General features: G+C 35.2%; 1 protein-coding gene across 2 annotated transcripts in view; it reads right to left on the bottom strand.

Moving 5' to 3' along the window:
• gammaCOP (coat protein (coatomer) gamma) overlaps positions 1 to 25,115 on the bottom strand; it is a 406,638-nt gene that overhangs the window by 198,266 nt on the left and 183,257 nt on the right. For both annotated transcript variants that reach the window (XM_090390747.1, XM_090390756.1), the window contains exons 9-10: positions 15,382 to 15,498; positions 6,256 to 6,296 (exon numbers count right to left, since the gene is read on the bottom strand). In XM_090390747.1, the coding sequence (XP_090246873.1) occupies positions 6,256 to 6,296; positions 15,382 to 15,498 (158 nt within the window). The remainder of the gene's footprint in view (positions 1 to 6,255; positions 6,297 to 15,381; positions 15,499 to 25,115) is intronic.

Genomic DNA, 25,115 nt, shown 5'->3' with positions numbered 1-25,115 from the left:
TGCTGGACCATGCCTTACTTCATGTAATATACATCTGTTATATTATCTGTAGCCTGGTACCTCCTCTTCCTTCCTTGCTTCTTTCTTCTCTTCTGGTTCCTTACCCCCAGTGCTATTAGAGTATTCAAGGGCTAGGGGTGAATCTTTTCTATTTTGCTGTGTCATTTCATTTTATGCACTATTGTGAGGCACCAACCCATCTGGCCAGCATGGTGCTATAAGGCCAAATATCTCCCCATGAATGAATGAATAAAATAGGAAAATTATATACTGGCTTATACGTCACCCAGCATAAAAAGGGACGCATCCTAGACTTAGGCAGAGGGTCAAGGTCGAAAATTTTGCTACAGTCCCCACTAGCTACAATGAGTCCACCTATAGTGCACAATAATAGAAGGATATTAGTAGGAACATATAACTGTAGATCTCTATGGGATGACGATAGATTGGAAAAACATGAAGGAATTGGAAAATATAAAATGGGACATTGTGGGCCCTTCAGAGATAAGAAGGAAAGAAGAAACTCTCAAGCAATTAAAAGATGGACATCTACTCTAACCACTGTGAATGTGACAGAAACTCAACTGGTGGTGTAGGATTCCTAATAAATAAAACAATCAAGGACAATGTCCTGTTTGTAAATAAAATAACATCAAGAATAGCTAAACTAAGTCTCTTCATAAATAAAAGATCATCATCATCATCATCATCTTCAAATTCCTGCCATGTACCCTCAAGGGGTGTACAGGATATGATAGTACTACATGAAAAATTTACATCATTACTAACTTCCTATCTACAATTTTCCAACAAATCAGTCTGTAATTTGTCAAGATTCCAACATTACCATATCTTATATTTCTACCGTCTAAGGCACTTTGTACCGTATCAATCCACCTATATCTTAGTCTTCTTCTGGATCATTTTCTTGCCAACTTGGCAGAGAACACTTGTTTTGCTAATCTTTCCTCGCCATTCTGTTTAAGTGACCATACCACCTGAGATTAGCTCTGCTAAAGCATTCCTGGGTGCTGACAATGTCAAGTTCTTTCCTAATATTCTCATTTTTAATATGATATTGCCATTGATGCCATCTGTTCATGCTTCTAATCTTTCTCAGGACTCTCATATCTGTGGTCTCAAGTCTGGTCAAGTGTTTTACTTCTGACCCAGCTCCCAGATCCATAAGTTAAAACTGGTTTAAACACTGTCTTGTATACAGCTAATTTAGTGTTATGACTAATTTCTCTCTTATTCCATATGAATTTATTCAACTGACTTCCTATCATACCAGCTTTGTTGATTCTGTTGTCTATTTCCATATTTAATTTACCATCTTCACTAAAAATTGTGCCCAAGTAGCTGAAATGTTTTAATTGCTCCACAGGTTCTCCATTCACAACACAATTGACATTTTCAATGATTCTGCCTATTTTCATTGTCTTTGTCTTTTTATTGCTGATCTTCAAACCATATCTATTACAACAGTTATTCAATTTAGTCAGAGAATCTTGCAGACTTGTAGCAGATTTATTTAGAAGTATAACATCGTCTGCATAAAGCAAAGAGCTGACATTAACATCTCCAATTTTGATATCATGTTTAATACCACTTTCCTTCATAATGTGATCCATATAGATAATGAATAACAAAGGGGATAATGTACATCCTTGTCTCACACCAGATTTAACATTAAACCATCTTCCTGTACTTCCTTCAATTCTAACTGCTGACTTACAACTCAAATAAAGACTAAGCATTGCTTGATATAATGTCCCATTGACACCATATAACTGTAGCGTATTGAATAGCTTCTCTCTTGGCACCTTGTCATATGCCTTTTCCAGATGGACAAAACTTAAATGCATATCTTTGTTATATTTCCATACTTTCTCATCTATTTATTGTAAAGTGAAAAACTGATCCTGACAGCTCTATTTGGCCTGAATCCAGCTTGTTCTTCACCAAGCTTTTCTTCCACAATTCTTCTCAACCGTTTCTCAAGTATACTTGCATAGATCTTGCCAGGAACACTCAGTAGGGAAATACCTCTGTAATTCTCACACTGTTTTATTTCCCTTTTTATATATGGGTACTATTAGCGCTCTACTCCAATCATCAGGAATTCGTCCCTCTGTCCAGGCATTCTGAACTATGCAGTGCAGCCACTGTAAGACTTTTATACCACCATACTTCAGCATTTCTGGTCGAATATCATCTACTCCTGCTGCCTTTCCACATTTTAAGCCTTTGATGGCTTTTTTACTTCTATGGATATGTATTCCTGACTACATGCGTGGTCAGTTTTTTTTTTTTTTTTTTATCACTGTGCTGTCATCACTGCTTGTGATGACATAAAAGATACCAACTGAAAATTATACAAGTATATGCCCCAACTATGGACCATCCAGATGAAGAGATAGAAGATTTCTATGAAACATTAGAATCCACATTCAATAATTCTAAAGAATTCTACATAATTATAATGGGCGATTTTAATGCCAAAATTGGAAGCAGAGATGACCATCTGAACTCCATCGGTAAATTTGGATTTGGAAAGAGGAGAAAGACTTGTTGAATTTGCAGAAGAAAATAACCTCTTTATTATGAACAGCTTTTTCAATAAGAAAATCAACCGAAAATGGACAAACTTACAAGGAAATAGACTTCATCCTCTCGAACAGAAGATATATAATAAATAATACTGAAGTGCTTAATAGATTTAATACGGGAAGTGACCACAGACTAGTAAGGGCAAAAGTATGGATCAACAAAAAATGGGAACGGAATAAGCTCATAAGAAAAAAGTCCAATTTAGCGAATCTACAAAACCACTACCACAATAAAAGCTGTTATAAAGAATCACTCAAAAATGAACTAAAAAAGTTCAACACAGCTACTACCATCGATGATGCTAATGAAATATTAACAAAATCTATCGTGAATTGTGCACTAGAAATAGGAGTTGTAAAAAGGCACCAAGGCGAGGACAAACTAAGACAGGAAACCTTAGATCTGATGGAGAAAAGAAGATTTGAATGACACCAATAAAATAGAATATACGGAAATTTGTAAAACTATATGTAAAAGGATGAAACATGAACTTAGATCATATAATACTAGGAAAATTAAAGAAACAATAGAAAACAACAGTAATATGAACGTCCTACGACGAACAAATATTATCAGTTGGAACAAAGGAAGTAGCTGCGTAAGAGGAAAAAATGGTGAACTGATAAAAAATAGAGATGCAATAATCAAAAGAATTCAGGAATTTTATACTGAACTCTATGAAGACAAAGACCGGGACATCCAAGAATCATCTATGGATTACCCAAGTGAGGAAGAACATGATGCCCCTAAGATCTTACAAGGTGAAGTGGAAATGGCATTGCAGGAAATGAAGAATGGAAAGGCCCCAGGAGAAGATGGAATTATGGTAGACTTCTTAAAACTGGGAGGAAGCCCTGACATCAAACAGTTCAGTAAACTCTTCAATAAATGCCTAAAACAGAGAAAAATTCCGAAAAATTGGAACAATTCACTTCTAATATTAATTTTTAAAAAGGGCAATAAGGAAGAAATTAAAAACTACAGACCTATAAGCCTACTCCCCACCATATATAAAGTTTTCACAAAAATTATTAATAACAGAATAAAATCTAAACTAGAGGGAATGCAATCCTGTGAACAAGCTGGATTTAGGAAGAATTATAATACTTTGGACCATATTCACACATTAAGACAACTCATTGAAAAATCAATTGAATACAATAAACCCTATGTCTGGCCTATATAGACTATGAAAAAGCATTTGATTCAGTTAAAACATCTGCAACACTAAAAGCACTTGAAACCAGGGAACTGAGAAACCATATATTGAAACACTAAAACATATTTACAATAATGCAACTTCTGTAATTAAATTATATAAAAACAGTGAAAAGTTCTCAATACAAAAAGGCATCCGGCAAGGCGACACCATATCTCCCATATTATTTACAGCTGCACTAGAGGAAATCTTTAGAAGCCTTGATTGGGAAACAAAAGGAATAAACATAAATGGAGAAAGGCTGCATCATCTAAAATTTGCAGATGATATTGTCCTGATAGCAGATAATCTTGAAGATCTGGAAGAAAGGCTAAATCAGTTAAACAAAGCCTCCAGAGAAATTTGATTAAAAATAGAGAAAAAACAAAAATAATGATGAATAAATACATAAACCATAGAACTATCAAAGTTGAAAACCATGAAATAGAACAAGTTACTTCATATGTATATTTGGCCAATTGTTATCCTTTGAGGAGTGCCAAAGAAAAGAGATTGAACAAAGAATTCACCTTAGATGGATGGCTTATGGGAAAATGAGAGACATATTCGGAAGTGACATCCCTATCAGTCTAAAAAGGAAAGCTTTTGACCAGTGCATACTTCCTGTCCTAACATATGGAGGAGAAACATGGACTTTAACAGAAGCCTAAACAAAAAGCTGAGAACAACACAACATCGCATGGAAAGAAGTATGCTAAAAATAACATTAAGAGATAGGAAGACAAATATCTGGATAAGATCTCACACAGGTGTCATGGATATTGTAATATACATTAAACAGGCTAAGTGGAGATGGGTTGGCCATATTGCCAGATGCAGTGACAAGAGATGGATTAGAAAAACAACAGAGTGGAGACCAATGGATGGAACAAGACAAAGAGGAAGACTGAGAAGAAGGTGGAGAGATGAACTGGAACAAATTGCAGGAGTGAGATGGATGGGAGAAGCAGAAAACCGAGTGATCTGGAAAATCATGGGGGAGACCTTCGTCCAGCAGTGGACAGAACCAGAAGGTTGAAGAAGAAGAGGAATTATTTTCCAGCAGACTAAATTTACAAGTATGTAATTTACTTCTATATTGGTAATAAAGCCAAATTGACATTAAACAGATTGGCAGTCATCAGCTCCTTTCTAAAACAAAGCAGTCTCCTCCTGAGCTCCAATTTTCCTGTTTTTTAAATTTAGTCTCAATCAAAACATTCTTCATCACAGCATCCACCTACTCCCCATGTTTATTCACACCCTTAAGTGTTGGTATATTTAATGTTCCTATTCTCAATTTCCTTTCTGGTCTAGATGTTTACCATTTCCATTCATCCAACTTTAATTCCTTTGTTTCTTTTTAGCTGTAAATAAATCAGTCAGCTTGGTGGGGGCCTGTCACAGCTTCACCAGCATCTTACTAGAACTACTGGGTTTCTAATGGATTGCAATCTATCAGGCATCCCTCACTAATTTCACTATTGTCCTACATGTATCCTTGCAGCTGGGACATGGGCTCAGGTTTTGTCAAGCCAAGGGTAGATCTAACAGCATTTAACACCATTCTTCCATTTTTATTAAAAATGATTTCCAATATGGGTAAACATTTTTCCTCACAATCAACAAGTGCAAGGACAGAAAGTAAATTCTGCAGTAATTTACTTAGTGAAACCTGTTTCTACACACGAGCAACTCTGCAATACTTTATCACACATGATCCTTGAAAAATATGAAAACCAAAAAACTGGAAGGATATCAGAGAATCCAAAACACTGTTTATATATCATGTGTAATGCATAACATGTAATGCAAGAGTGTCTGCAGCAGAACAATCACATTCGTGCAAAGTTTATTTTTCATTCAGTAAAAAATGTTCATTAACATAAATGGAGATATGACATTCCTCACAATTTTTTTTTTATCCAGCATAAAGAAAGGCTAATAACCTATAGCACATTAGTACTAGTACTATGGGTGGTTAAAGGATAATCTGGAAGCCTTATCTAGCAAACATGGAACTTTTGCAAGTCATTTCAGACTTCCAATTAACAAGTGGTTTCTCAACACCACATAATAAAATTCATCTTCTACTAAAGACATTTGCAAAGCAATATCATGCCAATAATGAGATTCACATGCTTGGCCAGCAGGTTGGTTATTAATTCAATCTTTGCATTATGAATGTTACTCTAGTGATTTTAAAGGAAGTGGAAGAGTTATTTTGATTGGCATGGAAAATTAATTTTTATTAAAATAACAAAATGACAAGTTTTGTAAGTCATTGGACTTACATCATCAGGGACATAGAACTTGTATTAAGGAATAAAAATTAAGTAATATACTCAAAAGAAAATTACATATAAAAGGTTTTTGCTCATGAAAAATATACAGTATGTAAACAGAGATTATATAAATATTAAAAAACTAAAGTTTAAACATACCCAGCATCATCATCCTCAATGATTTTACTGGCGATTCGAATCTACAACAAAATTTAAAAGCATTATTTTCTGTAAAAAAGAAATTCATTTTTTAAACACCACTAACATTTAAGAGGTTTTCTACATTTCAAGGCACTGTAGAAAACCTGTTTAATGTTAATGATGTTTATAAACGATGTTCTGATTTGAACATTATGGTATAATTTATGGAAAAAGACTAATATAATTTGAAATATCCAAAAGTACTGCTAATATAATCCGAAACATAAGAGTTTCATCCAAAATTTCTGTCAGCACTACAAGTCACCCTGCACAATATATCATTTCAATCCATCACAGAATCAACCTCAAGCAGTTTGAAAATTGACACTGAACTCTAGACACAAATATAGAAATATTACTTGAGAAAAAATTAAAAATTCAGAAAACAAGAACCTAATTTGGAGATTCATTGGCAATGTGAAGAAAGCACGATTCAGCCAGGGAGGTATGTGGCAATTTCATCTGCAGGAGGAGGGGAAGGAGTCGATTTCACAGTGGACTCAAGAAGTTAAAGAGGCAGTCAATAAAATGAAGAAATCATACTGAATGTTCTTGGCAAGTAAGTCAGCATGCAGAGAAAAATACAAGTAAGGCAACCCATGTGCAGAATTAGCTAAATTAAACAAAAGTCCTGGGAAATATAGAAGACATAGTTGGCAAAATGGCAACTACTGGAAAAAAGTTTAGAAATGATGGGACGAGCACTGCAAAAGGAAAGAGATAATGAAGGCTGAAGGAAAAAAAAAAAAAAAACCCTGAAGATAGATATTCTGGATATCTGGAATAATTACTATGATATAAATTAAATGAAAATACTTCTTGAGTATTTTCCACAGTGTGGAAAATACTCAAGAAGGTAATAAAGTGCCATATTGAAATGTGAGGTAGAAAAGGCCAGAAGAAACCTGACAAGTAGAAAGGAACCAGAATAGATATATTTGACCAGAAATGTTCAAATATGTAGGTGTATAAATAGTTCTATAGTAGCTACACTGTATAATTCAAAAGACTTCATCAGTAGGTCAAATTCTAGATGATTGGACTCTCATAGCACCTATCTATAAAAAAAGAGAAACTTTTTTTATAGATAGGTGCTATGAGAGTCCTACTGAGTAGGTCCCGGTAATATTTATGCAAAATATATACTTAAGAGTGAGAAAAATTGTGGAAGAAAAATTTGGGAAGAACAAGCCAGGTTCAGGCTAAGCAGAGGTTATCAGGATCAGGTTTTCATTTTAAGACAAATAGCCAGGAAATCCTAGGAATACAATAAGGATTTGCAAGTTCTGAAGATGTGGACAAGGGATATGAAAATGTGCCACAAAAAAGCTATTAAAAACAACACTAGAATATGGCTTAAAGGGGGAAGACATTATACAGAGCAATATATTACTATTCTTAAGTTGTAAGTCAACAATTAGAACTGAAAGATACACAGAAGATGGCTTGATGAAGAATCAGGTGTAAGACAACAGTGCATGCTATCTCAACTATTATTCATCATCTTTATGGATTGCATTAAAAAAATGCATATCAAAATTGGAGATATTCAAAACTCAACTCTTTATGCATATGCAGCACTATTATACAAACTATTTTAATTCTTCAATTAAAATTCAATAATTGCTTTGGTATGAAAATCGGCAATAAAAAAAATTAAAATAAGCAGGAACATGAAAAAACATCCTAAAAGGAGAGAACCTACAGCACAAGTAAAATATGTCACCATAATTTAGGCACAATTTTAAGCAAAGATGATATATTGCAAAGACAAATCAGCATACATTAGTGTTATTACTTCAAAATTTCTTGTAAATACAGTACATTTGATAAAATTTGATTTTAGTTACAGATATATGACATATTGTATGCAGTGCTAATATGAAAGGCAATGTTAAACTCCTGATTTTATAATTTACAATGTAAAGAATAATTTTATCAACCTTGTGAATTTTTAGCTGCTAACTTCTCCAAGAAATGGTATTTCAATTCTCCTCAACTCCTCTGGACTCCATGTTTCAGGAAACTTGCAAAGTGCTTCACAACTGATCTTATTTTAGGAAAACTTAGCTGGAGTTACAGCCAAAACATCTCCAATCATGATACCAATGTACCGAGTCTATTAAATGTGTATTCTCTGGTCAATTTGTTATCCAGAGTTCAAAATCAAAGTTTCCAGAAAGAAAAATATTGCAAACTCCATGTGAGAACAGAGTACATTCCTTGTGGTCTTAAGACTTCAACTGCAGGTTTATCCACTGAAAGTACAAATGTTGGCCAGAGTAAAGTGTCTACTTTCTAGCACTGGCTGGAAAGTGACCAACTCCAAGCACTATCCCAAGAATATTTACGACTTCCTTAATGCTACTTACCATACAATTCAATAATAAGGGGGCTGTATAACTGGATGGGAACCTCCACATAGCCTTTAAGGGAATGCGGAGAACCGACCAGGGCTTCTGACCTAATGTCCAATCCTCACCCTCTCATGGTACACCTGTTGGGTATCTACCTGGATACTGAACTAACAAGGATGGGCTGGCAATTTGGGATTTAGCTAACCAAATTGTATTCTTACTGGCTTAAACCAATATAGAAAATTATGGTACAACATGACAAAATTTCATTCCAGCTGGGGCGTCGCCCGGTTAAACAAAACCCCCATTGCCAGGGAACCAGGGTGAACAGCGAAAAAAGTCAGCTACAGGAACAAATTTGAAAGCACACCCCAACTCAACATCACCAGAGTTAAAGATCGGTACTACAACATAAGAAGCCTGAATGGCAAAGAAATGGAGCTAGCTGAAGAATAAGATAAGTACAAGATCGACATAATAGGGGTGACTGAAACAAAAAAGACAAAAACCGATTAGATCTTTCTGAGCAATAAATATAAAATGTTATATTCAGGCAATGACAATCAAGGAAAAGAAGGGGTGGCCATAGTATTCAACACTAAATACGAGGCTAATCTTCTTGAATGGCAGGCAGTCTCAAGTAGAGTGATGTTTGCAAATATCAGAATGGAGAATTGGACAATTAGACTTATTTGTGCCTATGGTCCCACAGAAGGCTCTACTAAGGTAGAAGTGGAGTAATTTTTTGAGGCTTTAGAGAAAGCTACTGACACAATGAAAAAGGAAAAGTTGGTCCTTGTTGGGGATCTAAATAGAAGAGTAGCAAGTGATTGTCAGACATACAAAAATATTTTGAGAAAATTTGGAGAAAAGAGCAAAGCTAATAATAATGTCAAATACCTGTTGGATTTCTGCTGAGGACATGGATTGGTTATTACTAACACAATGTTCCAACATAAAAATGTGCACAAATTCACATGGAGAGAAGAGGAAAGGAATAATAAAAATCTCATTGACTATGTTATTGTTGACAGTGATGTTTTCTCCATAGTGCAGGACACCAGAGCGTACAGAGGATTTGAAATTGGAAGTGATCACTATTTAGTCTTGAGCAGGATAAAATTGAATTTCATATTGAAAAGAATGACATGTAAGAAAGTTTTAAAGCAAATAAAAGTTGAGCAGCTCTCAGATGTGAACTGTTACACAAACATTTTTGAAGAAAAAATGAAAGCGTTTGAGAACAAGAACCAAACCTTGAAGAAAGCCCTGATTGATTCAGCCAGAGAGGCATGTGGTGAGGTTGTCTGCAAGGATAGAAAAATCAGAAATCCATGGTGGACACAGGAAGTTAAAGAGACAGTGAAGGAAAAGAAGAAAGCATATCAAAAGTTCATTGCAAATACTTTCTTTTAGGGTTACACGGTGATCAGCATTCATTTTAAAAATTTTTTATGGAATTTACAATTGTGCTAAAAAAATTTTTTTTATTATCCCGACGTTTCGATCTTCACATCAAGTTCATCATCTGGAGCGTACATAAATATATAGGACAAGCTGAGTTACATCATTAACTTACAGTTAATGATGTAACTCAGTTTGTAAGCTAGAGAAACAATGATTTGATCACATGTTATTCTACTGGTGTAACCTCTGTTGAAAAAATAAAAATAAAATTTTTAAAAATAAAAAAAATTTTTTTTTTTTTACATCAAGCTAAATTCTATATTACAATGACAGGAATAAACATTCTTTAAGATGGTTTTCTTTCACAAACAATTGGTGTCCTATTTTTAGTATTACAATTCTTATTTTTGATTTACAATACTGGATTTTCTACAGTCCTGTTTATAGTTGTTCTTGGTGAGGAAGATCGAATATATACCTTCCATATGTTTGAGATTTTTAGACCATCATTGTTGTTCAGATTGGGGGTGGTTGATAATAATCTCGCAGGCTTTCTTGAATTTCCGTTCATACCATGTTCTAGTATGATGTAGACAGCTGGTGGTTTTCCAGTCAATTCTGTGTAAGGTATTCAGGGCATGATCAGAAAGGCCAGCTTCACCATAATTATTATATTTAATGTGTATCATTTATGTTCTTTTTGTCTAATAGGAATAGTGCATCCTATTTCTCCTATATATGGTATGTTGCAAGTACAATAAATCCGGTATACTCCAGGGTGAGCTAGTGGAGGGAGTGGGTCTTTGGATGAGTTGAGTAAGCTTTTTAATTATGAAGGAGGTTTAAAGGTGGCTTTGAGGTTGTACTTTTGTAGTATTCTGTTTATCTTGTCTGATATTCCTTTAATGTAGGGAATGGTTATAGTTTTACTGTAGTCTGGTTTGTCTTTGTTTTTTATTGTGGTTTTGTAGAGAATTTTGTTAATAGTGTTTTGGCTATATCTGTTTTTTGTAAGTTATTACTGATAATTTTAAATTATCATGTTGCAAGTACAATAAATCCGGTATACTCCAGGGTGAGCTAGTGGAGGGAGTGGGTCTTTGGATGAGTTGAGTAAGCTTTTTAATTATGAAGGAGGTTTAAAGGTGGCTTTGAGGTTGTACTTTTGTAGTATTCTGTTTATCTTGTCTGATATTCCTTTAATGTAGGGAATGGTTATAGTTTTACTGTAGTCTGGTTTGTCTTTGTTTTTTATTGTGGTTTTGTAGAGAATTTTGTTAATAGTGTTTTGGCTATATCCGTTTTTTGTAAGTTATTACTGATAATTTTAAATTCGCCTTTGCCCCCCCCCCCCCCCCCATTGCTAACTTTTACATGGATCATTTTGAGCAACTTGCTCTAGATTCCTCTCCTCTAAAACCCAAAGTCTGGCTTAGATACATTGACAATGTTTTCGCGATCTGGTCCCATGGCCACCAGACATTAGACACATTCCTTAGCCACCTAAACAAACAACACAAACAGTTCACAATTGAAATTGAAAAACACAACACACTTCTGCTTCTAGATACACTTGTCACACGTCTTCCCTCAGGCAATCTTTCCTTCACTGTTTACCAAAAACCGACACATACGGGACAATATATACACATAACTCCTACCACCACCCAACACAAAAACTAGGTGTCATCAACATGCTAAAACACAGAGCTCACACTATCTGTTAAAGTGAACAGGCACTGAAAGACGAATTTAAATTTATCAGTAATAACTTACAAAAAAAATGGATACAGCCAAAACACTATTAACAAATTTCTCTACAAAACCACAATAAAAAACAAAGACAAACCAGACTACAGTAAAACTATAACCATTCCCTACATTAAAGGAATATCAGACAGGATAAACAGAGTACTACATAAGTACAACCTCATGCAAAATTAAAAAGCTTACTCAACTCATCCAAAGACCCACTCCCTCCACTAGCTCACCCTGGAGTATACCGGATTTATTGTACTTGCAACATACCATATATAGGAGAAACAGGATGCACTATTCCTATTAGACAAAAAGAACATAAATGATACACATTAAATATAATAATTATAGTGAAGCTGGCCTTTCTGATCATGCCCTGAATACCTTACACAGAATTGACTGGAAAACCACCAGCTGTCTACATCATACTAGAACATGGTATGAACGGAAATTCAAGAAAGCCTGTGAGATTATTATCAACCACCCCAATCTGAACAACAATGATGGTCTAAAAATCTCAAACATATGGAAGGTATATATTCGACCTTCCTCACCAAGAACAACTATAAACATAACTGTAGAAAATCCAGTATTGTAAATCAAAAATTAGAATTGTAATACTAAAAATAGGACACCAATTGTTTCTAAAAGAAAACCATCTTAAAGAATGTTTATTCCTGTCATTGTAATATAGAATTTAGCTTGATGTAAAAAAAAATATATATTTTTTATTTATTTATTTTTTCACCAGAGGTCACACCAGTAGAATAACATGTCATCAAATCATTGTTTCTCTAGCTTACAGTTAATGATGTAACTCAGCTTGTCCTGTATATTTATGTATGCTCCAGATGATGATCTTGATGGGAAGATCGAAATGTCAGATAATAAAAAAAGTTTTTTTTAACACGGTTGTAAATTCCATAAAAAATTTTTAAAATGGTTTCCTGGCAAATAAGTCAGCTTGTGCTCTTAGAGAATACAGAGACAAATGTAAGAAAGCTAAACACTATGTAAGACTAGCTAAACAAAAGTCATGGGAAGACTTTGACAAGAACATAGAAAATAAATATCAAGAAGGTGGTAAGATATTTAGGAGGTTGTTGAAGAAAATTAGAAATGGAGGAAAGAGTGCTGTAAAAGGAGTTAGAGATGATAGCACAGTGGTAAAAAACACTCAACAGACATACAGTCAGGAATACATATGAAGAAGAAAAAGTCATCAAAGGCTTGAAATTTGACCAGAAATGCTCAAGTATGGTGGTATAAAAGTTTTACAGTGGCTGTACTGCATAGTTCAGAAGGGCTGGACAGAGGGACGAATTCTTGATGACTGGAGTAGAGCACTAATAGTACCCATATATAAAAAGGGAAATAAAACTGAATGTGAGAATTACAGAGGTATTTCCCTACTGAGTGTTCCTGGCAAGATTTATGCAAGCATAGTTGAGAAAAGGTTGAGAAGAATTGTGGAAGAAAAGTTTCGTGAAGAACAAGCTGGATTCAGGCCAAATAGAGGCTGTCAGGATCAGATCTTCACTTTACGACAAATAGTTGAGAAAGCATGGGAATATAACAAAGATCTGTATTTAAGTTTTGTTGATCTGGAAAAGACATACGACAAGGTGCCAAGAGAGAAACTATTCAATACACTACGGTTATATGGTGTCAATGGGTCATTATACAAGCAATACTTATCTTTATTTGAGTTGCAAGTCAGCAGTTAGAACTGAAGGAAGTACAGGAAGATGGTTTAATGTTAAATCTGGTGTGAGACAATGATGTACATTATTACCTCTGTTATTCATTATCTACATAGATCACATTATGAAGGAAAGTGGTATTAAACATGATATCAGAATTGGAGATGTTAACGTCAGCTCTTTGCTTTATGCAGACGGTGTTATACGTCTAAATAAATCTGCTACAAGTTTGCAAGATTCCCTGACTAAATTGAATAATTATTGTAATAGATATGGTATAAAGGTCAGCAATAAAAAGACAAAGACAATGAAAATAGGCAGAATCATTGAAAATGTCAACTGTGTTTTGAACTGAGAATTAGATTTCAGCTACTTAGGCACGATTTTTAGTGAAGATGGTAAATTAAATATGGAAATAGACAATAGAATCAATAAAGCTGGTATGGTAGGAAGTCAATTGAATAAATTCATATGGAATAAGAGAGAAATTAGTCGGAACACTAAATTAGCTGCATACAAGACAGTGTTCAAACCAGTTTTAACTTATGGATCTGAGAGCTGGGTCAGAAGTAAAACACTTGACCAAAGACTAGAAACTGCAATTATGAGATCCCTGAGAAAGATTAGAGACTTGAACAGATGGCATCAATGGCTATATCATATTAAAAATGAGGATATTAGGAAAGAACTTGATATTGTCACCATCCAGGAATGCATTAGCAGAGCAAATCTCAGGTGGTATGGTCACTTAAACAGAATGGGTGAAGAATGATTAGCAAAACAAGTGTTCTCTGCCAGGTTGGCAGCAAAATGACCCAGAGGAAAACCAAGATATATGTGGAATGATACGGTACAAAGTGCGTTAGACGATAGAAATATAAGATCTGATAATGTTGGAGTCTTGACAAGTAACAGACTGATTTGGGGGAAAATTGTAGATAGGAAGTTAGTAATGATGTAACTTTTTCATGTAGTACTATCATATCCTGTACACCCCCTTGAGGGTACATGTCAGGAATTTGATGATGACTGATGAAAAAATAAAAGAATTACAAAATGGTGAAAATGCAATGAAAATTTTAGTTTTCTGCATAGTTTTTCACATATGTGTTTGAAACTATTCACACAGTCTTAAGCAATAACATGAAATGACTTCTTTAATCAACTCAACATAGGCCACGTAAATTACTAAAAAAGTGCTATGCTACTCATACTTAAAAGATATATATTTTTAATATTTTATTTATCAAATTATAATTCACTTTTTATAATTACTCTGAATTTACAAATCAATCGCTTATTGATGAACTGAAGAATTTAAAAAAAAAATTATAATGTAAGAATGCAGAATAGAAAGCTCTTCAACCCATAAAAAACAGCACCCATCCAACTCTAACACTTATACCTCTATAAGCCACAATGATATTGGCAGCGGCTCTTAGACCTAGGTTTAAACGAACTGGGGCATGAAGAATATAATGGCTTTTTAACTGAAGGTGATTTATACAGAGATGGAATGGTTTTCTCTCGCAGAAACTCGGGTTTCTCTAGCCTGGCTGCCTGAAAAAAGTCAGAGCAGGCCATTTTACATAAATTACATTTATAACAGCTAAGTTATAACAGATTTGGCTAGAAGAGATCACTGGGACATAAGTACTTTTGAAGTAACTGCATTTTTGGATTAATTATTTAACTATTAATATTGATCACAGTTCAACATCCTATGATGGTTTGAGTAATATATATATATATATAAAATCTGAATTAAAGAATATTAATTACTAATTAGCTGTATATTAAATTAGTCAAAACAAAATTCCAATAGTTTTTTTTTTTGGGTTTATTTTTAATAAACTTACCAAAAGACACACAGCATATGGAGACTTCAAGGAGGAACGACAATATTTTGCTAATAATTTCGAGACTGCCAGTTTATCAGATTTGCGAATGTGATACAACAGACCAAGAGCATGATACTGAAATAACAATGAAAATAATTATTTTAAAAAAAATCATGTAAATTAAGAAACAAAAACAGAGTTGAACAAAAGTATCCAGGACAGATTTTTTTGTAAGGAAACTACTAACAGTATCAAAGATGAAACTGTGCAAAATGTTTAGCAACATCTCCTAGCACTATCTATCAGAAAAATATGGCAGCTTGACTATCATTAGTGAGTTGATCTTGAATATATGGGTATTTTTTTCTTTACTTATTTACTGACACGTCCTGGTTGGCCGAGTGGTAAGCGTCTTTGCTCTCCAGCCAAAAAGCTGTGGATTCGAATCTTGCCATGGGCATAGATGTTTGTGATTGTCTGTGAAAATACCAGTGACAGTGGTCAGTGGTAGATAGCATTGGTGTGTAGATAATGAAGGTAGTTGCGATTGGAGGAGACAGGGAGTTGTAGAGTAGGTGCCTTCCCTCGATGAGTCTTTGATCCCCCCCGGAGGTGTTACATAATAATAATAATAATAATAATAATAACTTCTCCAGGAAACTTGGTAAGATAGTAAAGAAACAACACAACATTTAAGGATTCAAATATTGCTGACTCATTTAAGAGACACTCATTTTAAAAATGTAGAATATATGAATTACTATGATAGAAAGGTTTGTTTGATGTTTTAATTTCTTTCCCAAAACCAGGAAGAGCCCATTTATCTAGTGTTACAAATGGTCCATTTCATTGGAAATATCTCAAATGATTTCTCAGTATCCAGTTTCTCTACTACAACAATATAGGATGCCACGTCAACTTGAGGTCCAGAATTCTCAGCCAAGCACATTGCCATGTTTCTTTATTAATTTTGCCTCCCAGAATGTCATCTTCCCAACCATGGGAAAAAAACAATGGTTTGGAAGAAAAATTTCAAAATGTAATGGATATATACACACACACACACACACACACACACACACACACATGGTGGCCCAAAATGTACCTACCAAGTTTAAATACAATTTTCTCTGCAATTAGCTGGTATAATTAGAAAAAAAACTTTACTGACACATTATAGCCATCAAGCCATTTGTGTTTCATATATGTATGAAAAGGTAAAGTTTTTTCCTAATTATACCAGATAATTCCAGAGAAAATTGGGTTTAAACTCGGTAGGTACATTTCAGGCCACCCTGTATGTATACATTCCTAAAAATCATCTGATCACCTAATCATCTCTAAAGGATGGAATGCATTTTCATAATTTTTATTATGATACATTTTATTCTTCAACAATAAAACCTCTCCTATCTGAAAAATAATATAAAATACAGAAGTTTTTAAATCCAAGTTTTAATGATGGTAGATATCAAAAGATATGTGGTATTTACTACAAATTAAACCAGGAAGGTGGCCTCTAATCACATTCTTTATTAAGATGGCTAGGTAGTCATTTTCAAGAAATACATGCCAGTGTGTAATCTGGATAGAAACTACTATAATTTTGTTATAATGCTTCTGCAATCCAATGATTCATTCAATAACGTGACATAGAACATAAGATTTTTCATAATTTAACAGTGACATTTAACTACTACTGCAAGCAGCTTGTGGAGTACTTAATTGAATTCGATCAATTTGGGATGGTAACTACAATATGACAGACTCAAAAATAAAAAATGATCAAAATGCAGGCAATGGGAAGAACTTGGTGATTTAAAAATGACCATAACTGACCTCGTTGAGTCAGAGACGGGAGATTCTCCACGTAGAGAGATGACGGGTATGATAGAGGGCGAGAGAAGTATGAATAAAATAATAAGAGTGGGGAGTATGGAAAGGTGGAATGATTCTGAAGTTTTAGGAGATAGTCTCAATTGGGAGGATGAATGGCAAACAAGAATGGCTGACTTACAGAGAGAGATAGATGAGCTGAAAGAGCAGGTGGAATGTCTGGGGGGAATGAGGTGAGAAGTGTGAAAGATGAAATTAAGTGAATGGAAGAGACGAATGCAAGGTGAATCAGAGGAGGAGTGAGAGAGAGTTATGGAAATGAGAGAAGAGGAGAAAGAACAATAGTAGAGGAGGAGGATTGAGAGAGAGTTATGGGAATGGCAGAAGAAGAGAGAATATGAACAGTATAAGAGAGGGAGTTATGGGAGTGATAGAAGAGGAGAGAATGGGAACAGTAGAAGAGAGGGAATGAGAGAGAGTTGTATGAATGATAGAAGTGGTGAGAATAGGATAAGTGGAAGAGAAGGAATGAGTGTCAGATACAGGAATGATAGAAGAGGAAAGAATGGAAACAGCAGGAGAGAAGGAATGAGAAGAACGCAAGGGAGCACAGGGACTAGAGATAGAGGGATGTCAGGAAGGCAGGTAAGTAGGGGAGCACAGAGAGAAACTGTTACAAGAGAGAGAGGGATGCATGTGAGCAATATGATGGTAAGAGGTGTAATGTATGGGGGTTAGTTGAGCGTGGCAAGTGCAAGAAAAACGATTGTTGTGGGAGATTTTAACTACAGCAGTATAAATGGAAGGAAGATTCATGTAACAATAAGGGAATGGAATTTCTAGAATTCTTGAGGGTCAAATGTCTTAGGCAACATGTAACAGACGGAACAAGAGGTTCAAGAGTTTTGGATTTGGTTATAGCATCAGAAGAGCTGATAATAACTGAGATGACATCTCTCCCACCAGTTGGATAGAGTGACCAAATGGTTTTGACTTGGAAAATGAATAGACATGCAGGAGTATCAAAGAGAAGGGAACATATGTGGAATTATAAAGCAGGTGATTATAATAGTCTTAGATGTCAACTTGGGGAAGTTCCTTGGAGGAAGGAATTGGAAGGCAGGAATATCATTAGTGCTTGGGAAATTGTGAAGAAATATTTGTTAGCAGCAATGGTAAGCTGTATTCCATGAGTGAAGAAGAGGACACAATTCGGAATAAAGTGGATGACAAACAATATTAAACAGGAGCTACATGCAAAAAAAGAGGCAATGGAAGAGATATAAGGAGACAGGTGAAGAGAAGATGCATGAAGAATATAAGACACAGGCTAGAAGAGTGACTAGTATGGTAAGGAAGGGGAAACTGGAATATGAGAAAAGATTGGCCCTTAGATCCAAGGAAAATCCTAGGGAATTTTTTTAGCTATGTGGCCAGTAGGAGGAGAAATGACTGTGGAAGAATGACATTGTGGGATAAAAATGGGAATAGAGTAACTGATGCAGAGGACATAGTGGAATTGTTCAATGAACACTTTATTGGAATATTTCATTCTGGAGGAGTCAATTTGAATACCAGAGGGATAAAGCAGGTTCGAGGTTTAAAGGTGCAGGAGGAGAGTGTGTTCCACATACTGAGTACTCTGGATGTTAGTAAAGCTGTGGGACTGGATGGTATTTCCCAACGAGTTTTGAGAGAATGTGCTAGGGAACTGACAGTACCTTTGACCTGGCTTTTCAATGAAAGTCTGGCTGCAGGAAAGGTGCCCATGGAATGGAAGGAAGGTAAGATAGTGCCATTGCATAAGGGTGGTAGAAGACTGGTAGTGTCTAATTATAGGCCAGTTTGTGTGTCGTCAATAGTTAGTAAGATCTTGGAAAAAGTCATGAGGGACCATATACAGCATTGGGCAGATGATGGTAATGTTATCAGTAAGAGTCAGCATGGATTTGTGAAGGGGGCGCTCTTGTTTTAGCAATATGCTAGCCGTTTATGATAAAGTTACAAGAGCATTAGATGAGGGAAAGGCATATACTGCCATTTTCCTAGAGTTAGCAAAGGCATTTGACAGGGTGCCACATGATAAGTTGATATTCAAGTTGCAGCACATAGGTCTGGATGTCAGATTGGTCAACTGGATTCAGGATTGGCTGTCTGATAGCTATCAGAGAGTTGTGTATGGTGGAGCAATATCAAAGAGGCAGAAGGTTACAAGTTGGGTTCCACAGGGCTCAGTACTGGGACCTATATTGTTTAACCTTTATATCAGTGACATTGTCTGTGGATTGCAAGAGGATATTCGGTTGTTTGCAGATGATGCAAAGCTGGGAAAGGTTATTAGTAATAGTGCAGATATGGTAGCCCTGCAAGAGGATCTGAATAAGCTAGATAGATGGACAAATGAATGGGGGTGTCAATTTAATGCAGCAAAATGTAAGGTCTTGAGGTTTGGAACACATCGATGGGACGCTGCATACTCTATGGGAGGAGTTAAATTGGAGGAAGTAGGAGAGACAAGAGATCTGGGTTTGATGATTGATAGAAACCTGAAATTTAGGGGGCCATATCGCAAAGGTAGTGAAGCTAACACAGAGGATTGCTGCAATAATGAGAAGGATACTGACCTGCAGAGATAAAATGGTTATCATTCCGTTGTATAAGACTCTGATCAGACCACACTTAGACTAGTGTTCTCAGATCTGGTTCCCAGGATTTGAAGGGGATAAATTAACTGCGGAAAGAATACAAAGGCGGATAACAAAGATGGTGTCGAGACTGTACAATGTTAGTTATGAGGATCGGTTGAGAGAGAGTGTGGACTGCAGAGTTTGGTGGATAGAAGAAAGAGAGGCGATATGATAGAGACTTTTAAACTGTTGAGTGGTGGTTACAGAGTTGACACTGGGGAGTTCCTTCGCTTGGTTGAACAGTGGGAAGGCGTCATGACATGGGGCCATCCCTGGAAGTTACAAAAGAAAACTGTGAGAAAGAGGGTGAGGAGTGGTTTCTTTGCATGGAGGGTGGTTGAACCATGGAATGCATTGCCTGATGGAGTGGTGAGAGTGAGAACGGTCGATGCATTTAAGGAGTGGTATGATAGACTGTGTTTCCTAGGAGTGACCTCCCTTGATGAGTCTTAATAGACTTGTGTTTCAAAAAACCCTCCCATGATGAGTCTTTTGACTCCATGGAGGCCTGAATAATAATAATAATAAAATCTTAATATATTTAAGCCAATATAAAATTCATTTTTAGTAATCATAAGTTGTTAATTTGCAAACCTCTATTTTAAATTCTGGGACATTGTTATTAAAACATTTTTATTTTTAAACTTCACAAGATCATTAAACCCAATAAGCAATATAAATACCAAATGTGATGTTTTAATGGCTGTATTATTGCATCACACAATAAAGAAAAACCACATCATTTTAGAAAATAATTAACATGTTCATGCCAGGCACCATAGAATTTGTCTTGTATTTCCAGTCTGCAATCCGTCGAGTACATGACAAATCACTGTGCTTTCTAGAGAGACTAAAGTTATGTTAGAAGGTAAAAAAAAAAAAACTTTTTTCTTCTTTCTGGTTGTATAATTTACCTAATAATTATGAGAAACAATTTGTATTTTCAAAGTTCTATAGGTATACTAAAGAAAGCTCACAAATATTAATTTTACACAAAAATTCTATCAAAAAAAAAAAAAAAAAAAAATCTGAAACTGAAACGTACAATGTATAAAAATATACCTTCTGAGTAAGATGGAAGAGACCTATAAAAGTCAAGTGAGCTACCTCTAGATATGCAAAACATGTGAAACATAGCCTGGAGTGAATGCGTTAAAATGAAAACATAACTGTTATAAACATTTGCTTTTTTTTTTTTTTTTTTTTGCTTTATTCCAATAACATTGGTTTCTACACTGAACAATAATTCACAGAGGTGGTCCATGGGCATTAACTATTCCCCTCCCCCCCAAATTTAAACTCATGAATAATCCCTCATACCTTCCCTACTACAACCAACATTACTGGGACATAATACAAATCAATTAGAATTAACCACAATTTGTTGGTTAATTCTAATGTCCAGGAGAAAACTTCTACATTAATGGAGAAAACTGACCGAGGGCATCTTACCTCACCTGCTGTCTAATCCTCATTATAAAGTAGTTATTCCTATTAGTAGCTATCCACTGGGTACTGAATGGAGCATGGGTTGGAAATTTTGGACTCAAGTGACCAAATTGTACATTCCATTGACTTAAACCACAAGCAAAGATGGTGCTAAAGACCACTACTTCATTTTCCCTTAATCAATTTAAATTATGGACTTGTAGGTATTACAATCTCAACAGTGGTCTTCTGCTTTAGCAAAACACAACTGCTTTGCCAGAATTTATACCAAGTGTTTGTAATTAAAAAAAACAACAACTTCATTTCTAACAGAAATTTCAAACTCAATTTCAAAATCTGATGGTGAAAAATACTGTCGAGTAAATGCTTTTTTGAATTATCAGTTGTTCAAAAGAGAAGAGAACATAGTAAAAGGAGAATAATGATGGTGTCTGTGTCCTCGATATATGAACAGTGAACAGAAATAAAGTCATCACCATCCTCAAATTCCTGATATGTACCCTCAGGGGTGTACAGGCCTTGGTGGGGGAGGAGGACACAGAGGAACTCCTTTAAAAAACAGGTACGTGCGAAGTTCATTGTAGTCATTAGTTCTCACCACATTCACTGAACATGACCGTACAGTGCTATGAAAGAAATAGGTAAAAACCACCATTCATCAGCCAACACATTGAATGCAGAGTTTCGAGTATTTAATGGTACATGAATCTGCACAAAAAGATTCAGAACTGAGGCTCACAACATGGGTTTCTACAGTAGGACCACAATATGAAAGCCCCACATTATCCAAACCAACATGCAGCATAGTCTTCAATGTGTAAAGAGTATGTACAGTGGGATGTGGAAGCTTGGAAAGCTGTTATGGACCGACGAATCCCTCTACCAAGCAGGTAGATGAGTGTAGCAGATCCCTTTCTATCATATCAGCTCTGCTAATTCTGTTGTCTATTTCCAAATTTAATTTGCAATCTTCAGTAAAAATTGTACCTAAATAGCCGAAATGTTTCATGTGTTCTATACTTTCTCCATTAATAATGCAGTTGATGTTTTCAATGTTCCCACCTATTTTCAATGTTTATCTTTTTATTGCTAATTGTCATTATAGCATTTATTCAATTTGGTTGGAGAATCCTGCATATACCAGTGTAATATTTGACTATTTATTTTATTTATATTATTTAATTTCTTATTCATCAAATCTTCAACTGCGCCATTATATTCTCTTCTCTATCAGTCATACTACCGAGTTTGTAGTCGTTGCTTGAGCTAGTTCAATCACTCTTAATCCTCTCTGGCTATAATTTACTTTCCCCCCTTCTCAATTATGCTAAATTTCACATGTATTTAGTCTAGACTCAGGAAGTGCTTCAGGCTGGAACCAATTCCTTTGTCTGTCTTGCTGTCTTTCTCTTGCACTAATCTTTAAATATTTATCGTTTTTTTTGACTGCGCCATTAAAGATCAAGTAGAGGAATTGTATGTCTTTCCCATTGTTGTGTCCCATTTTATGATTTTTATTCTGTCTAGTAATTTCCTCTCCTTTATGTTCTACTATTATCTATGCTCGAGATATCACCAAAAAATTTACTAATACTTAAGTTATTTCTCCCCTTAGTACCCCTAATATTTGCATTTATACTGCACCTTTTGGGATATTTAGTTTGAGATATTATATTCAAAAACAAGGAGAAAGAACTAAAATATGTCTGAAAGTGAAACAATGTTGCAGTCGTGACACTTTATCTCGTTTCTTAACACATTAATTTCCCGCGTGATTAGGTTCGTAATTTTCCAAGTGGTGCACTGGACATCAATTTCAGACAACTGTTTTATCATTGGACAAAAGGTTTATTAAGTTCCTTAACATGGTACAACTCAATTTTTGTTATTTACTCAATTCAATGCTAAACTAAATACTTACAAACTAACATTAACTTATTACAAGTAATTAGGCTATGATCCTATAATGGGTATTACGATCATGCCGCCATAACAATTCAATACATAACTTCATATGACATGGACATATAAGATTAATTCACACTATTTAACTATTCAAATTTAAGTAGATTAACTAAACCTTTTACTGCACTAACACACAACTATGACATTTTAACTTTCCTATACATTACAATAGATATGCAAAATTCTCAGGACTTAATTATTCATATAACATTAACACTTAGCTAGCTTACTTTTAATATATTCTGTCAGATACTAAAGTCCTAGTATAAGTTTTCCTTGGTCACTTCAACAGTTCCGTATTAGAATAATGATACTTATTACAGACAAATTTTAGTTAACATTAGATATATTTTACAGTACCTTTCTTTCTTGAGTTTTTCATATGGGCCTTTACCTTTTTCTGATTGAACTAGCTTGGTATAACCTCTTCGATAATCTGCTACTCCTACGTTCCTTTTGGAGTTGAACTATGCTTACATGGTCTTAAACTTTCGTAATTCAGGACACATGAATCATTTATATGACGGCTGTGCGACTCGCGACGCGGATATCGATATCTTTATAGCTTTCCCTTTCTCGTAGTTGTCACTGAAGTTGAAACACAAAGAATATGTTTCCTTTTCTTTGACTCTATGGCATTCTTCGCTTCTTACATAGGAAATCTGGAATCGAAATCCCACTCACTTTTGTTTCCATGTTGTGACGACGGAGATATAACCCCAATCTCCACTCAGGAAAACCGCGTGAAACCTATGCCACGGAGCTCGTAGAGAACTCCTCGGGAACAGAACCAAAACAAAAACGAAAAAGGCTTGTGTGTGTGTGTGGGGGGGGGGGGGTTCCAACCCTTTTATACTTGCTCTCCTAACGGCACCCTCTTTAACTTCTTTTCTCCGCCCCTACTTGTTTTTACTTCACCGACCAATTAGGGTGGTGTTAGGAGAGCAAGTATAAAAGGGTTGGAACGGACTTCTGCTGCCAGGATGTGACTCTCCCCCCCCCAATCCTTGGAACGGCTGGACACAGGGAACCTCTTCGAGACGAGACCAGAAGCGAGAGCCAGGAACAGAGCCTTTCTGGCCCTTCAATTTCTCCTTTTTATCCTACTCTCCCAACCTTGGAACGGCCTCAAATTCAATCACGTGGATATTCTTGGAGGGGTTTTCTCTAGCTGTCGCTGAGTTCTGGCAGGAAAACCAGTAGCCCGTTGACCTTCACAATTTTCTCTAGCCTCAGGTCTATATGTCTAATCCTGTCTGAGCTATTTCTTTGTTTGTACAATTTCAGTGGTTCTTAAATATTTTAACACTTTTACTCTAATATTTTACCAGATTCATTACAGCAAAAATTTGAGGTAAATGTTAATTCAATTACAAGTATTTTGTATCATTTGTTATTACCAAGTAAAATCGGTATAGAAAAATTTCGCTCTAATTTCTCTTCATACAAGATTTTACACCAGATTTATTTAGAAGCATAATATCTGCATTAAGTGAAGTGCTGAAATTAATATCTCCAAATTTGATATCACATCTAATGCCACTTTCCTTCATAAAGTGATCTATATAGATGCTGAATAATAGTGGAAATAATATGCAACATTTTCTCACACTTGATTTCACATCAAACCACCCTCTTGTATTTTCTTCAATTTTAATTGCTGATATGCAACCTAAATATAGATTATGTACTGCTTAATATAATAATCTCATTTATACTATATAAGTGTAGCATTTTAAACAGCTTATTTTTTTGCACCTAGTCATGCATTTTCAAGACAAAGCTTGCATACAAATACATATGCCTATTATATTC

The sequence above is a fragment of the Typopeltis vanoorti genome, chromosome 1, assembly GCF_054136105.1.
Source record: "Typopeltis vanoorti isolate ZY-2024b chromosome 1, IOZ_Tvanoo_1.0, whole genome shotgun sequence".
Taxonomy (NCBI): Eukaryota; Metazoa; Arthropoda; class Arachnida; order Uropygi; family Thelyphonidae; genus Typopeltis; species Typopeltis vanoorti.
Note: the sequence above shows the minus strand (reverse complement) of the source record. Positions and strands in the feature narration are given on the sequence as shown.